This window comes from Chiloscyllium punctatum, chromosome 32 (genome assembly GCF_047496795.1).
Source record: "Chiloscyllium punctatum isolate Juve2018m chromosome 32, sChiPun1.3, whole genome shotgun sequence".
NCBI classification, from domain to species: domain Eukaryota; kingdom Metazoa; phylum Chordata; class Chondrichthyes; order Orectolobiformes; family Hemiscylliidae; genus Chiloscyllium; species Chiloscyllium punctatum.
In genome coordinates, this window is record NC_092770.1 from 9,688,273 (window position 1) to 9,702,285 (window position 14,013).

The 14,013-nt window shown below is 40.5% G+C and overlaps 1 protein-coding gene across 13 annotated transcripts in view; it reads right to left on the reverse strand.

Moving 5' to 3' along the window:
• The window catches only part of ppfia2 (PTPRF interacting protein alpha 2), a 549,829-nt gene that overhangs the window by 86,707 nt on the left and 449,109 nt on the right, over positions 1–14,013 (reverse strand). For 12 of the 13 annotated variants that reach the window (XM_072551614.1, XM_072551612.1, XM_072551613.1 and 9 more), the window contains one exon: positions 13,538–13,600. The exons of the other annotated variant lie outside the window; for it this stretch is intronic. In XM_072551614.1, the coding sequence (XP_072407715.1) occupies positions 13,538–13,600 (63 nt within the window). The remainder of the gene's footprint in view (positions 1–13,537; positions 13,601–14,013) is intronic. 13 annotated transcript variants of the gene reach the window in all.

Below are 14,013 nucleotides of genomic sequence, written 5' to 3' on the forward strand. Positions count from 1 at the left end.
GGGCCTGAAATGGCTCTCCACTGAAACATTGGTAACCTGGCCAGGCTTGTTCCCCATTGCCAGGTCCAGTATGATCCGTCGCCTAGTTGGACTACTTAAATATTGTTTCAAAAACTGTCTTGGATACCCCTAACAAATTGCACTCTTGTTTAAGCCTCTGCACTAAGTAAGACCCAGGCAATGTAGGGAAAATTAAAACCATCCACCACAATGTTGTTTACATTCTTCTATCTTTCCACATATCTGTCCCTCTATCACTTGCTGGTTGTTGGGAAGCCTGTAGTACAATCCCATCAAATTGTCTTCACCCTTTCTATCATACTCCTTGCATTAAAACAAATACACTTTAGACCTCCAATCCTGTTATGTTAGAGTCAGAGAGCTGTACAGCATGGAAACAGACCCTTCAGTCCAAATCGTCCATGTCAACCAGCTATCCTAAATAAATCTAGTCCCATTTGCCAGCATTTGGCTCATATTCCTCTAAACGTGTCCGATTCATATATATATAACCTAATGCCTTTTAAATGTTGAAATTGTTCCAGCCTCCACCACTTCCTCTGGCAGCTCATTCCATACATGTACCACCCTCTGTGTGAAAAAGTTGCCACTTAGGTCGCTTTTAAATCTTTTCCCTCTCACCCTAAACCAATGCTCTTTAATTTTGGACTCCACACTCCCCTACCCACAATCCCCACATCCGGGGAAAAATCCTTGTCTATTCACCCTCACCTCATCATTTTATAAACCTCTATAAGGTCACTCCTCAGCCTCTGACACTTCAGGGAAAAGAGCTCCAATCTATTCGGCCTCTCCCTATAGCTCAAACCCTGCAACCCTGGCAACATCCTTGCAAATCTTTTCTGAACCCTTTTAAGTTTCACAACATCTTCCTATAGGAGGGCGACAAGAATTGCATGCAGTATTCCAAAAGTGGCCTAACCTGTAGAGCTGCGACATGACCTCCCAACTCCTATACTCAGTGCAGACCAAACACCCCTTCGCTATCTTGTCAACCTGGGACTCCTCTTTCAAGGAACTATGAACCTACACGCCAAGATCTGTTTGCTCAGCAACACTCCTCAGGTCCTTACCATTTAGTGTATAATCCTGCCCTGATTTGCCTTTCCAAAATGCAGCACCTCAATTTATCGGTTACCTCTCCCTGTCTGCACTTCCTCTTAATCTTACTGGCCTTAGTCTCTGAGTACTCCTTCGTCATTTTACTTGCTGATCTACTGCACCTCCTTGCTACAGTAGTTAAAACCCATCCAAGTGACAGAAGCAAACCTGTAAGGATATTGGGGCCGTTCCTATCCCACCTGCCCTGGAAGACATACCAATGATCCACATATCTGAAACTTTCCCTCCTACATCAACTCTTTAGCCATGTATTTGACTGGACAATCTCCATATTCCTCGCTTCATTGACATGTGGTACAGGAAGTAATCCTGAGATTATAACCCTGGAGGTCCTACTTTTCAACTTTCTAACTCACTGAACTCCTTTTGCAGGACCTCATTTCTCTTTTTGCCTCTGTTGTTAGTACCAATATTGGCCACAGCCTCTGGTGATTCACCCTCACCCTTCAGAATATTGTGTGTGTGCTCAGAGATATTCTTGACCCTCACACCAGAGAGGCAACACACCATCCTGGAGATTTGCTTGTGGCCACAGAATTGCCTGTGTTCCTGACTATAGAATCCTCTGTCACTGCTGCTCATCTTCACTTTGACGCTCCTTGCTGTAAAACAGTGCTAGTCGTGGTGCTACTGATTTAGCTGCTGCTGCTTTCCCCTGAGAGGCTATACTCCAAAAACATTCAAAATCGCCTGAAAAGGGAATGGCCATAAGGGACTCCTGCACTGCCTGCCCACATTTATTCATATTCCTGGTGGTCACTGTCTGTGTAGCTCTGATTGGTGGTGTGACCAGCTTGCTAAATGTGCTATCCATCACATTCTCAGCATCATGGATGCCCCATAATGAGTTCACCTGTAGCTCCAGATGCTCCATACAGTAAATTAGGAGCTGCAGCTGAGTATTGCATACATAGTCACCACAGACACTGGAAGTGTCCCTTATTTCCTACACGTTTCAGGAGTGCATTCCATGAGGCCAATTATTCTGTCATTTGAAACCTCATTGACTAAATCAATCTAAATAATTACAGACAATTAATAATCTGTATTAATTACAGATTAATCCAGGAACTAATTACATAACCTTACCCACTTGTCACTAAATTCAGGTCTCTCACTCTTGCACTCACTTCCTAACAGACTACAACTACAAAAACCAAGTACTTTATCTCTCTCCAGACACTATTCTATCACTCTACGAACCTGGTTCCTGAACACCAGGCCTAAGTCACTTCTTGAGTGGTGATGTCACCTCTAGAGCTTGCCTTAGATACACTCCATATTCACTCTGACTGACCTGCTCCTCAGGTGTTTATCCTGCTGCCGTTGTACACTCACAGGTTCGTTTTCCTTCGCTCAGTTTCTGTTGCTGCTTGGACAGACGTCAAAGATCTAAGAAGTGACAATTCTGACAAATATCTATGATGACTCATATAGAAATGTGGGTAAATTATCATATCGAAATGAAAAATGAAATTGGATGAATAGAAAATTTGGGAATAGAATTTGAAGAAACAAACGGACGGATGCTGAGAAAACAAAGGAGAAAGTGAAATCAAGTGATATAAAAAAATGTGATATCAACAAAATAACATGCTTCCATTGTAACAAAAATGAAAGTTGAAAAGCAACTTAACTTGTATTGAGAGACACTGGAGCAAGTCAGTTACAGTGCTGGCTGATGAAACAATTTGTCTTCCAGTGGGGCGAATGAAGGAAAAAAAATGGAGATATACACTGAAGTTAGAAACTGGTCCCATTGTATTAATTTAGATTAAAAAGTGACTTAATAAATGGAGAAATTGTAGTTTGTATCTTGCAACAAATCCTAATAGATAGCATTGATTTAATCAATGTGATGAACAAGCATTGGCTGCACCAAGGATATTGAAACTAGCAGTAAAAGTAAAAGAATTTGAAATGCGACAGGAGGGATTTCCTGGATGTTTTTCTGACTGTGTTTAACAAGGAAGATATGGAGTGTAAGAAAACTGGAGATGATAATGAAATGCAATTATGTGACACTATAAAAATTAAAATGAGGTTGACACAGTTAGCTCATCTCCTTTAATAGAAATGCAGCAGAGGGATCTTGAAATGGGAGTGCTGTTTTAAACAGCCTACACAGAAACTGAACCAGGACCAACAGCCACAGGTCTTTTTTTAAAGAAAAAATAAAGTCCTCATGAGGAAATCAAGATCACCTTGAATACCAGTCAACGAATAATGATGGTAGTGCATCAGATGGTAGTTCCATCTGAGAATTATAACAAAATGTTATAAGAGATCCATGAAATTTCAATGTCAGGTCACTTAGATAGTAAGAAAACCTAAGCTAAAATATTAAAACATTTTTATTGCTCTGCTTACATAAAAATGTGGGTAAATTTTGCCAGATATGCTCTATATGTCAGGTAATGTCAAAACCTCAACTATCAATTAAGCCTGCACATTTAATTCTAACACAGCTTTTGAAGAAACATTTAGTGGATTGTCAATAGATTGTGCCTGACCTTTATCCAAAACCAAAAGTGGGAATCAGTTTAATTTAGCAAGTATGGATGCTTCAACAAGATTTTCTGAGACAGTGCTTTTGGGCAAAACTATAGTAACAATGTTACAGACTTTTTTTTAACAAGGTATAGATTACCCAAAGAAATATAACCAGGTCAAGGTTCAAATTCTTGTTGCAAGTATTCATAGATGTAATGAACAGTCTAAGAATAAACCAATTCCATATTCACCTTATCATCCACAAATTCAAGGAGATTTGGAAGTATGGTGCCAAACTTTAAATATTAGAACAATCCTGGTGATTAGGATAAAGGAATTCCCTTTTGTTGTTTACCAGCAGAAATGTCCCTATGTGTCCACTGGATTTAGCTCTTTTGAACTGATACACAGCTATAAAACAAGAGAATCTTTTAAATTAATCAAAGAATAAAACATTTTCCAAGCTCAGGAACTAAATTTGCTATTTATATCTCAAGATTCAGAGAAAAAACTAATGAAAGCATGTAAGTTGGCTAAAAATCATTTGAAAACAATGAAAATTAGACCTGGGAAAAAGTCAAAATCTCAGAATCATGCTGTTGGAGGCAAGATGTTAAGTGCAGTTATCTTTCTCTGGGGAGGCAGAGCAGTTATGAAAGAAGTAAGGAATGATATAAAAGATCTGAATGATTGGAAAATTAATCAGAAAGTTGGCACCTCAGAAATTATATGAGATAGTATCAATGTACCTGAATAGTTAAGTAGAATATTATGCTATTTCTCAGCAAACTATTGAAGTGACTTACAAACACTATAACAGACTTGTGAATCAATTTATTTAAATAAGTCAGGATAAAAACATCTCTGGCCATATGTAATGTAATGTTATGTAGCAGTTAATATAAGGTAAGGGATGTGTTACCCATAACACAGCATCCTATGGACTCAATCCAGAGGAATTAGCTTAAATGGTAGAAAAGATCAAGTTCCTAATGGATAATGACATCATTGAATTCATTGAGTTCAATTTTATGTTTTCTTTTGGCTAAATGTCAGTTGCATCATGTTTTTGCAGCTATTTTTGCTGAGGCCAAGTGAAACCCTTTAAGATATCTCATCAAAGTCACCTCATTAACAACATACCATGCCCCAATGGTGTCTGTCTTGTACAATTCTAGCCCCATCTTATGCACCATTCCTAGAACAGTGGATAATTGCTGAAAGATCAGCGTTCCTGGTACCCTTACTTTCTTTAAAAGGATGAGTACTGGAATTCGGAACCTGCCCTACATGGTGGTGGACTAGCATAGGAGGCCACAATATCAGATTCTGGTAACTGGCCCAATGTTGTCACCCATGGCAATCTGGTCTCCACACCATGGAGGAATGGCTAGCACTGCTACTTCTTCCAAGCAAGTGCCTCACCCTTCTCTCAATTTAACATTCAGTCTATCTCAACTACTATCCCATCTGTACCATGGCTTATGCTCTGGCACTTTCATGGTTGCACTCAACATCTTCTCTCACTTGCTGTCATTCTCCCAAACTCCCAGACCCTACATTGTCGCTGCCCTGCCTATTCACTCACCAGCCACACCTCCCAAAATTTTAGCACTTACCAACACAATGTCACCACTTACATCACAAATATTCCCTCAATTGTTTAATCTTCTCCTGGAATGAAAGCAGAGCATGGCAGAAAGGGTACAGAAGAGGGAAGGGATGCTTGATATGCTGTTCATCCACTATGAAATGAAATCCTGTCTCTCGTAAGAGAATGACCATTCCTGAAGGGATACTAAGACATCCATGACCCTCCGACTAAATAAATGCCATTCTTCATTCCACTGCATTTCCCAAGTTACCCTGCTGTCAGTGTAATTCATTGCACACAGTTTCCAATCATTAGCTGCTTGCCTTCTCTCCCTTGTGCTTTGTAGGTACCATCAGGATATCCACAACTTTTGTGGAGAAACTGTCTGCTCTGCTTGAATTCACCTCCTTGACCTCTGAGGACAAGAGTATCTTGGCCACAGAATTACACATTGGTGGGAATATCAGGTTTAGAAATTTTGGGAATATAACCTGGTGAGCACCTCCCTGTAAAAGCTCTGTAGCTGGCCAAAGATGTTCCCGATCGTTGGCACTTGGATCGTTCTGGCTGTTTAGTCCCAGTCCCAAAGGGCACAGTGATGTAGGCAATCAGGGTTTTATCCATACGCACAGGAGGAGAACAGGGGTGGCAATTGCATATCTGTAATGCAATGGCCCTGATAGGCCAGAATTTATAGGAGTACAGATATAATTTGGGGTCCAGCTGCCTCAAGTATGTGACTATCTGTCTCCATGGATTGGTTGGTAGCTGAAAGAGAGAGCCAGATCCAGCACTCTCAAGGTTTGTTGGAGAGGCACATACACCTACACTTTATCATCCCAGTCATTGTTCAAAAGACGTTTCTCCTTGTGGGGCAATGTGGAATGAGAGGTCATAGATTTAGTCTAAGGCACAGCAGATTTAAACCAGAGATGAGGAGGATCACTTCTCTCAAAGGTCATCAATTTGTGGAATTCGCCAGCCCAGAGGGTGATGGACACCGGAATGAATACATTTAAGAAGGAGGTAGACAGATTTTTAACTAGTAATGGGTAACATTTTATGGATAATGGGCAGGAATGTGTTGTGGCCAAGATGGGATCAGCCATGATCATATTAAATAGGCTTGAGAGACTGATTTGCCTATTCCTGCTCCTAGTTCTTCTGTTCTAAGACTTTGGCTGCTGTCTCGCTGCACATGCAGTGTTTCCCATTTGCTGTGTGCATGCTGTTGGCACATGGTGCAAGTAAGAGATTCATGTAGCATAGAACTGAGAGCAAGATGCATATTCCTTTGACTAACAAATGCTGAGCGGCATGGCACGCTGTGTCATTGTGTGTCTGTGCTAATTAATGATCACAGGAAGAGAATATTGACTCAAGAAATAGCTTTGATTGAATGCAAACATTTGCTAGAAAAGAAACAAGGGGGTAAAAACAATGACTGCAGATGCTGGAAACCAGAGTCTAGATTAGAGTGGTGCTGGAAAAGCACAGCAGTTCAGGCAGCATCCGAGGAGCAGTAAAATCGACGTCCGGGCAAAAGCCCTTCATTAGGAATACAGGCAGAGTGCCTGAAGGGTGGAGAGATAAGTGAGAGGAGGGTGGGGGTGGGGAGAAAGTAGCATAGAGTACAATAGGTGAGTGGGAGAGGGGATGACGGTGATAGGTTGGGGGGATGGTGGAGTGGATAGGTGGAAAAGAAGATAGGCAGGTAGGACAAGTCATGGGGACAGTGCTGAGCTGGAAGTTTGGAACTGGGGTGAGGTGGGGGAAGGGGAAATGAGGAAACTGTTGAAGTCCACATTGATCCTCTGGGGTTGAAGTGTTCCGAGGCGGAAGATGAGACGTTCTTCCTCCAGGCGTCTGGTGGTGAGGGAGCGACGGTGAAGGAGGCCCAGGACCTCCATGTCCTTGGCAGAGTGGGAGGGTAAGTTGAAATGTTGGGCCATAGGGCGGTGTGGTTGATTGGTGCAGGTGTCCCAGAAATGTTCTCTAAAGTGCTCTGCTAGGAGGCTTCCAGTCTCCCTAAAGTAGAGGAGACCGCATCGGGAGCAACGAATACAATAAATGATATTGGTGGATGTGCAGGTAAAACTTTGATGGATGTCGAAGGCTCCTTCAGGCGTTGGATGGAGGTGAGGGAGGAGGTGTGGGCACAGGTTTTGCAATTCCTGCGGTGGCAGGGGAAGGTGCCAGGGTGGGTGGGTGGGTTGTAGGGGGGCATGGACCTGACCAGGTAGCCATGGAGGGAATGGTCTTTGCGGAAGGCAGAAAGGGATGGGGAGGGAAATATATCCCTGGTGGTGGGGTCCATTTGGAGGTGGCGGAAATGTCGGCGGATAATTTGGTTTATGCGAAGGTTGGTAGGGTGGAAGGTGAGCACCAGGGGCGTTCTGTCCTTCTTATGGTTGGAGGAGTGGGGTCTGAGGGCGGAGGTGCGGAATGTGGACAAGATGCATTGGAGGGCATCTTTAATCATGTGGGAAGGGAAATTGCGGTCTCTAAAGGAGGAGGCCATCTGGTGTGTTCTGTGGTGGAACTGGTCCTCCTGGGAGCAGATACAGCGGAGGCGGAGGAATTGGGAATACGGGATGGCATTTTTGCAGGAGGTAGGGTGGGAAGAGGTGTAATCCAGGTAGCTGTGGGAGTCGGTGGGTTTGTAAAAAATGTCGGTGTCAAGTCGGTCGTGACCGACTCCCACAACTACCTGGATTACACCTCTATAGTATGGAAACAGGGTGTCTCTTCACTGAGGTTTAAATATTTGTATGGTTGTGGTTGAGGATAAAAAGATTATTTCTTTGTTCCTGAAGTTTGTAATAAGACTGTTTCAATTATTTCTATATATTGTAAAATAATTTGTGTTTCTTTGGTATTGTGTGCAATAGTCTGGAAGTTCTTTTGTTTCATATAATAAAAGCAAAGTACTGCAGATACTGGAAATCTGAAACAAGCATGGAGAATGCAAGAGAAACTCAGTGGTTCTGGCAGCATTTGTGGAGAGAAATAAAGGTAATGTTTTGACTGGCATGATTCTTCTTCAGAACTAGTATTTAACAAGTAAGCAGCAATAATCATGGATCCAGAGATGTTATTATCCATTTCAACCCAGCCTCAAGCCCATGAGAGTTGTCTTTATATTCAGCTCACTGTCAGACGCTGAACTCCAAACTGCCAAAGGATTTCCCTTTAAAGTGGACTATATAGAGTTCATCTTGCCCACTCATTTCATAAAGGAGCTGAGAATATAGTTAGACGTTGGTGCCTTGGCTGGAAAAGATTTTGGGGAAAGGTGGATGTGAGAGACAAATGAGCTGAGACAATGTTTAACTAAAGTGTGTTTATGTTCACTTAACTGCATACGCATCTGATCTGTTCATAGGTTTTACTTTGACTCACATTAAAATTATGTGCCTGAAATTGCTGTACAGATTCTCTTGTTTTTTTTTTGTTAGTACAATGCAGTAACACGCCTTTCGGCACATCATGCTTGAGTCAACCATATATTCTCTTGAATTTTTGTTTTATTAGTACAGCACGGTAACAGGCCCTTTGGCCCACCACACCTGTGCCAACCACAATGCCATTCTAAACTAATCACATCTGCACATGGTCTGCATCCCTCTATACACTGCCTGTTCATGTGTCTGCACAAATACTTCATAAACGTTGATATCATATGTGCTTCTATCACCTCCCTAGCAGCACATTCCAGGCACCGTGCAACCTCTCCTTTAAACTTTCCCCTCACACTTTAAACCTATGCCCCCTAATATTTGACATTTCCACACTGGGAAAAAGCCTCTGACCATCCACCCTATCCAACCCTCTCATAATTATATATATTTCCATCAGATCACCCCTCAGACTCCAATGTTCTGGTGAAAACAAATTCAAGTTTGTCCAACCTCTCCTTATATCTAATACACTCCAGTCCAAGCCAACATCCTAGTAAACCTTGCTTGCACTTTCTCCAAGACCTCTACATCATTCCTATAGTGTGGCAATTAGAATTGCACACAATATTCCAAATGTGATCTATCTAAAGTTTTATACAGCTGTCAAAGCATTTGGATTTTTAAGAAGTATCTGGATAAGTACTTAAAATACCTGTGCATAGTAGATTGTGGACCAAGTGCAGATAAGTTGGACTGGTGTAGTTTGGTATTTGTTGGTTGGCATAGACATGGTGAGCTGAAGGACCTGTTTCTATCCTGTATGACCTATTAATAAGTTTGATTAAAATGCCAAGGATGAGATGTATAATTTCCAATTTGGAATTTCAAACACAAAAACTAAGATCATTCCAATTCCCTATACTATTTTTCAAGAATACAATAATCTGGAAATTGCTGTAGACAGTCATTTCATTTGTCTTTAATATTTTCTTCTATAATTTTATCAAAAGTACAAATGAGTATATTATTTCTTCAAATAGAGAGGAAAAATTTCTATGTTTGCATACTAGCATAACTGACAGTACCTTCTAGTATTATGCACAACTTTAAAATATCAAACAGATCTCTTGTACAGTATATCAGTATTTGCTGGTGAAATACATAGTGCAATTTAATTTTCTATAATTGCCATATATGCCAGTCTTGAAATTTTTTTTGGATTTCTTCTCTCAAGATCATCTAGTCTTACATAAATTGGTTGGACTTTTTGGAAATTATGGATTAAGTACTAGAAGTAGATTTACATTTATAGTCTATATGTTTTAAGATCTAATAATATAAAATGTAACATTAATATAATGTAATAGATACTGAAGCTACACATTAACAACAAAAAAAGTGTTTGTGCATGCATGATAAGGCTCATTTGAATTATCTTTACACATTGCTTTTAACCAGATTTTAAATTTATGCAGTGGCTTGTCTTGTGCGTCTGTATTTGATTACACTATAGTAGAAAATCATTAACATGCAGTGACAACACAAGTTGAAATCATGTTTTCCTGTGACAGATTTTCAGGTTTTCTTTGAAGGTCAAGCTTTGAGTAATGATGCTTCAAGCAGATTGGGTTCAAGACTTAATTTTATTTCACATAATATTCATTTTTGTGTTATTTTTAAACAGTTGTTAGGCCCTGATAGGGACTATATTAAAACTTGTGTAAAGAAGTCCTATGTACTGTACCACGTCAATCAGAGTGTGTGTAGTAAAATAAATCCATATGACATATTAATAAAAAACAGAAAATGCTGGACATGCAAGGCAGGTCAGTCAATACCAGTAAATATTTTAACATGGAGACTTACATCAGAGTTTTAATTTCTCTGTTTTTCCACAGGTACTAAGATAGTTATTGCCTGTTTATAATATTTTCAGAGTTCTAGCATTGCCAGTTCTATAAAAAAAAGAAAGTGTTATTACATCTATAAGAATTTGTAATACACCAGTACTTTGTTGATAAGAAAATGCCGAAACAGAAATTGCTGGAAAAGCTTAAGTTGTGAGGAAGGGTCACTTGACCCAAAACGTTAACTCTGATTTCTCTTCACAGATGCTGCCAGATCTGTTCAGCTCTTTCTGCAATTTTTCTTTTTGTTTCTGATTTACAGCATCCACAGTTCTTTTGATTTTCAGAAAATCTATGAAAATGTGCTTTCAGCAAAAAAGTAAAATATTAGACAATAGACAATAGACAATAGATGCAGGAGTAGGCCATTCTGCCCTTCGAGCCTGCACCGCCATTCAATATGATCATGGCTGATCATTCCTAATTAGTATCCTGTTCCAGCCTTATCTCCATACCCCTTGACTCCACTATCTTTAAGAGCTCTATCCAATTCTTTCTTAAAAGAATCCAGAGACTGGGCCTCCACTGCCCTCTGGGGCAGAGCATTCCACACAGCCACCACTCTCTGTGTGAAGTAGTTTCTCCTCATCTCTGTCCTAAATGGTCTACCCCGTATTTTTAAGTTGTGTCCTCTGGTTCGGCACTCCCCCATCAACGGAAATATGTTCCCTCCTGCCAGAGTGTCCAGTCCTTTCATAAGCCTATACGTTTCAATCAGATCCCCTCTCAGTCTTCTAAACTCAAGGGTATACAAGCCCAGTCGCTTCAGTCTTTCCGTGTAAGGCAATCCTGCCATTCCAGGAATTGACCTCGTGAACCTACGCTGCACTCCCTCAATAGCCAGAATGTCTTTCCTCAAATTTGGAGACCAGAACTGTACACAGTACTCCAGGTGTGGTCTCACCAGGGCCCTGTACAGCTGCAGAAGCACCTCTTTGCTTCTATACTCAATCCCTCTTGTTATGAAGGCCAGCATGCTATTAGCCTTCTTCACGACCTGCTGTACCTGCATGCTTGCCTTCATTGACTGGTGGACAAGAACACCCAGATCTCTCTGAACAGCCCCTTTACCTAATTTGATACCATTGAGGTAGTAATCTGCCTTCCTGTTCTTGCCACCAAAGTGGATAACCAGACATTTATCCACATTAAACTGCATCTGCCATGCATCTGCCCACTCACCTAACTTGTCCAGGTCACCCTGTAATCCCCTAACATCCTCATCACATTTCACCCTACCACCTAGCTTTGTGTCATCAGCAAATTTGCTAATGTTATTGCTGATACCATCTTCTATATCATTTACATATATTGTAAAAAGCTGCGGTCCCAGCACGGATCCCTGCGGTACCCCACTGGTCACTGCCTGCCATTTCGAAATGGAGCCGTTAATCACTACCCTTTGTTTCCTGTTAGCCAACCAATTCTCTATCCAATCTAGTACTTTGCCCCCAATCCCGTGCGCCCTAATTTTACTCACTAACCTCTTGTGTGGGACTTTATCAAAAGCTTTCTGAAAGTCCAGGTACACTACATCCACTGGATCTCCCTCGTCCATCTTCCGAGTTACATCCTCAAAAAATTCAAGAAGATTAGTCAAGCATGATTTCCCCTTCATAAATCCATGCTGACTCTGTCCTATCCTGTTACTATTATCCAGATGTGCCGTAATTTCATCCTTTATAATAGACTCCAGCATCTTTCCCACCACTGAGGTCAGACTAACTGGTCTATAATTTCCTGCTTTCTCCCGCCCACCCTTCTTAAAAAGTGGCACAACATTAGCCGCCCTCCAATCCTCAGGAACCAACCCCGATTCTATTGAACTCTGGAAAATAATCACCAGCGCATCCACGATTTCCCGAGCCACCTCCTTCAGTACCCTGGGATGCAGGCCATCAGGTCCCGGAGACTTATCAACCTTCAGACCTAACAGTCTCTCCAACACCAAATCCTGGCAAATAGAAATTCCCTTAAGTTCAGGTCCTTCAGCCACTGTTACCTCAGGGAGATTGCTTGTGTCTTCCCCAGTGAACACAGATCTGAAGTACCCATTTAATTCCTCTGCCATTTCTTCGTTCCCAGTAATATATTCCCCTGCTTCTGTCTTCAAGGGCCCAATTTTTGTCCGATTGCAAAAAGATATCTAGTGAAATTATTAGAATGGTGATGGCAAAATATTTCTGTGAGCACTTTTGAAGAGCCTTGCAATTATGCAAGCCAGGAAACCAAGATTGGGAATGTATTAAAATCAGTTTCTTCTTTTATATTCATGACTTCACTGGACAAAAAGCAGAGAAACCAAGGTTTATGTTGTACTACTAAAGGAATGGTAATTACTCAGAGGATGTTTGCAGCCTAAGGAACTTAAATTGATCATATACTAATTAACAGTACATTAATATATATTAGATCAAGGCAACTGAAAATGAAAATTACACATATTTATAATGAACATTATATGTTACTCATATGGGTTTAAAAGATCTCACCTTTAGTTCAAAATGCAAGCGTATAAAAATAACTCAGAGCAGGCAAATACAAGATAATGAAAGAAATTTTCATGTCAAAATTTTGATCGCATTCTCATTAAAGATATATTGGACCAATTTACTCTAAAAATGATAACTGAATGGTACAGTATAACTCAGACAAATGTTAAAATTACAGAGAAATTTGCACAGCCCCTAACAAATCTCTTTAGTTTGCTTTCAGTGTACAGAGTTATGATGCAAATGTTTCTAATCCTTCCAAAAGTGAAAGGAAGGTAAGATCTCAAGAGCTGAAAACAATGGATGATTGCTTTTACCATTCAGGTTTTTAAATTGTATTATCCAAAGATACTATGTTAATATATTTCCATTTATAATCTACAAATCAAAGAGATTTAGACATAAAATTTTTCTGTCAGGAAGGCACTTAAAACGTGCAAGCACCAAATTGTGTCATTGTCAAGTAAATCTGCAACAATGCAAATACAAAATAAAGTGAAGACTAACCATTCTTGTAGCAGATGTCAAGTTTTCCATTTCCTCATGGGTCACCCAGACATTTCCTGAGGGCTAATTATAAAGCCCACAGAGAACCAATCACAATCCATGTGAGGCAAGCAGTGTTAAAGAAGAAAGGCAGCACCACTGTAAGCCAATAGCGTATAGCATCATAATGAGAACAACAGCCTCACTGCTAAACTGACCAAGTTCCCAACATGTTCATGCTCTGCTTAGTATATATTCATGAAACTGGTAACTGCTACACAAGTATTTTGTTGCATGGGAACAGTAAACAGGAAATAAAAAAAACACAAATAGGAATACTTTATCAATGCTTTCAAAATCATCTTATTGCTAAACCAGGCAGTTTTATCAACTGCACTGAGGCTTTCGAGGCACAGCATAAGACATTTTTGATATGTGTTCATTAGGATTCTGATACGTTTGAGATTGTGCTATTATGCATTCCACCCTTCCCCTTC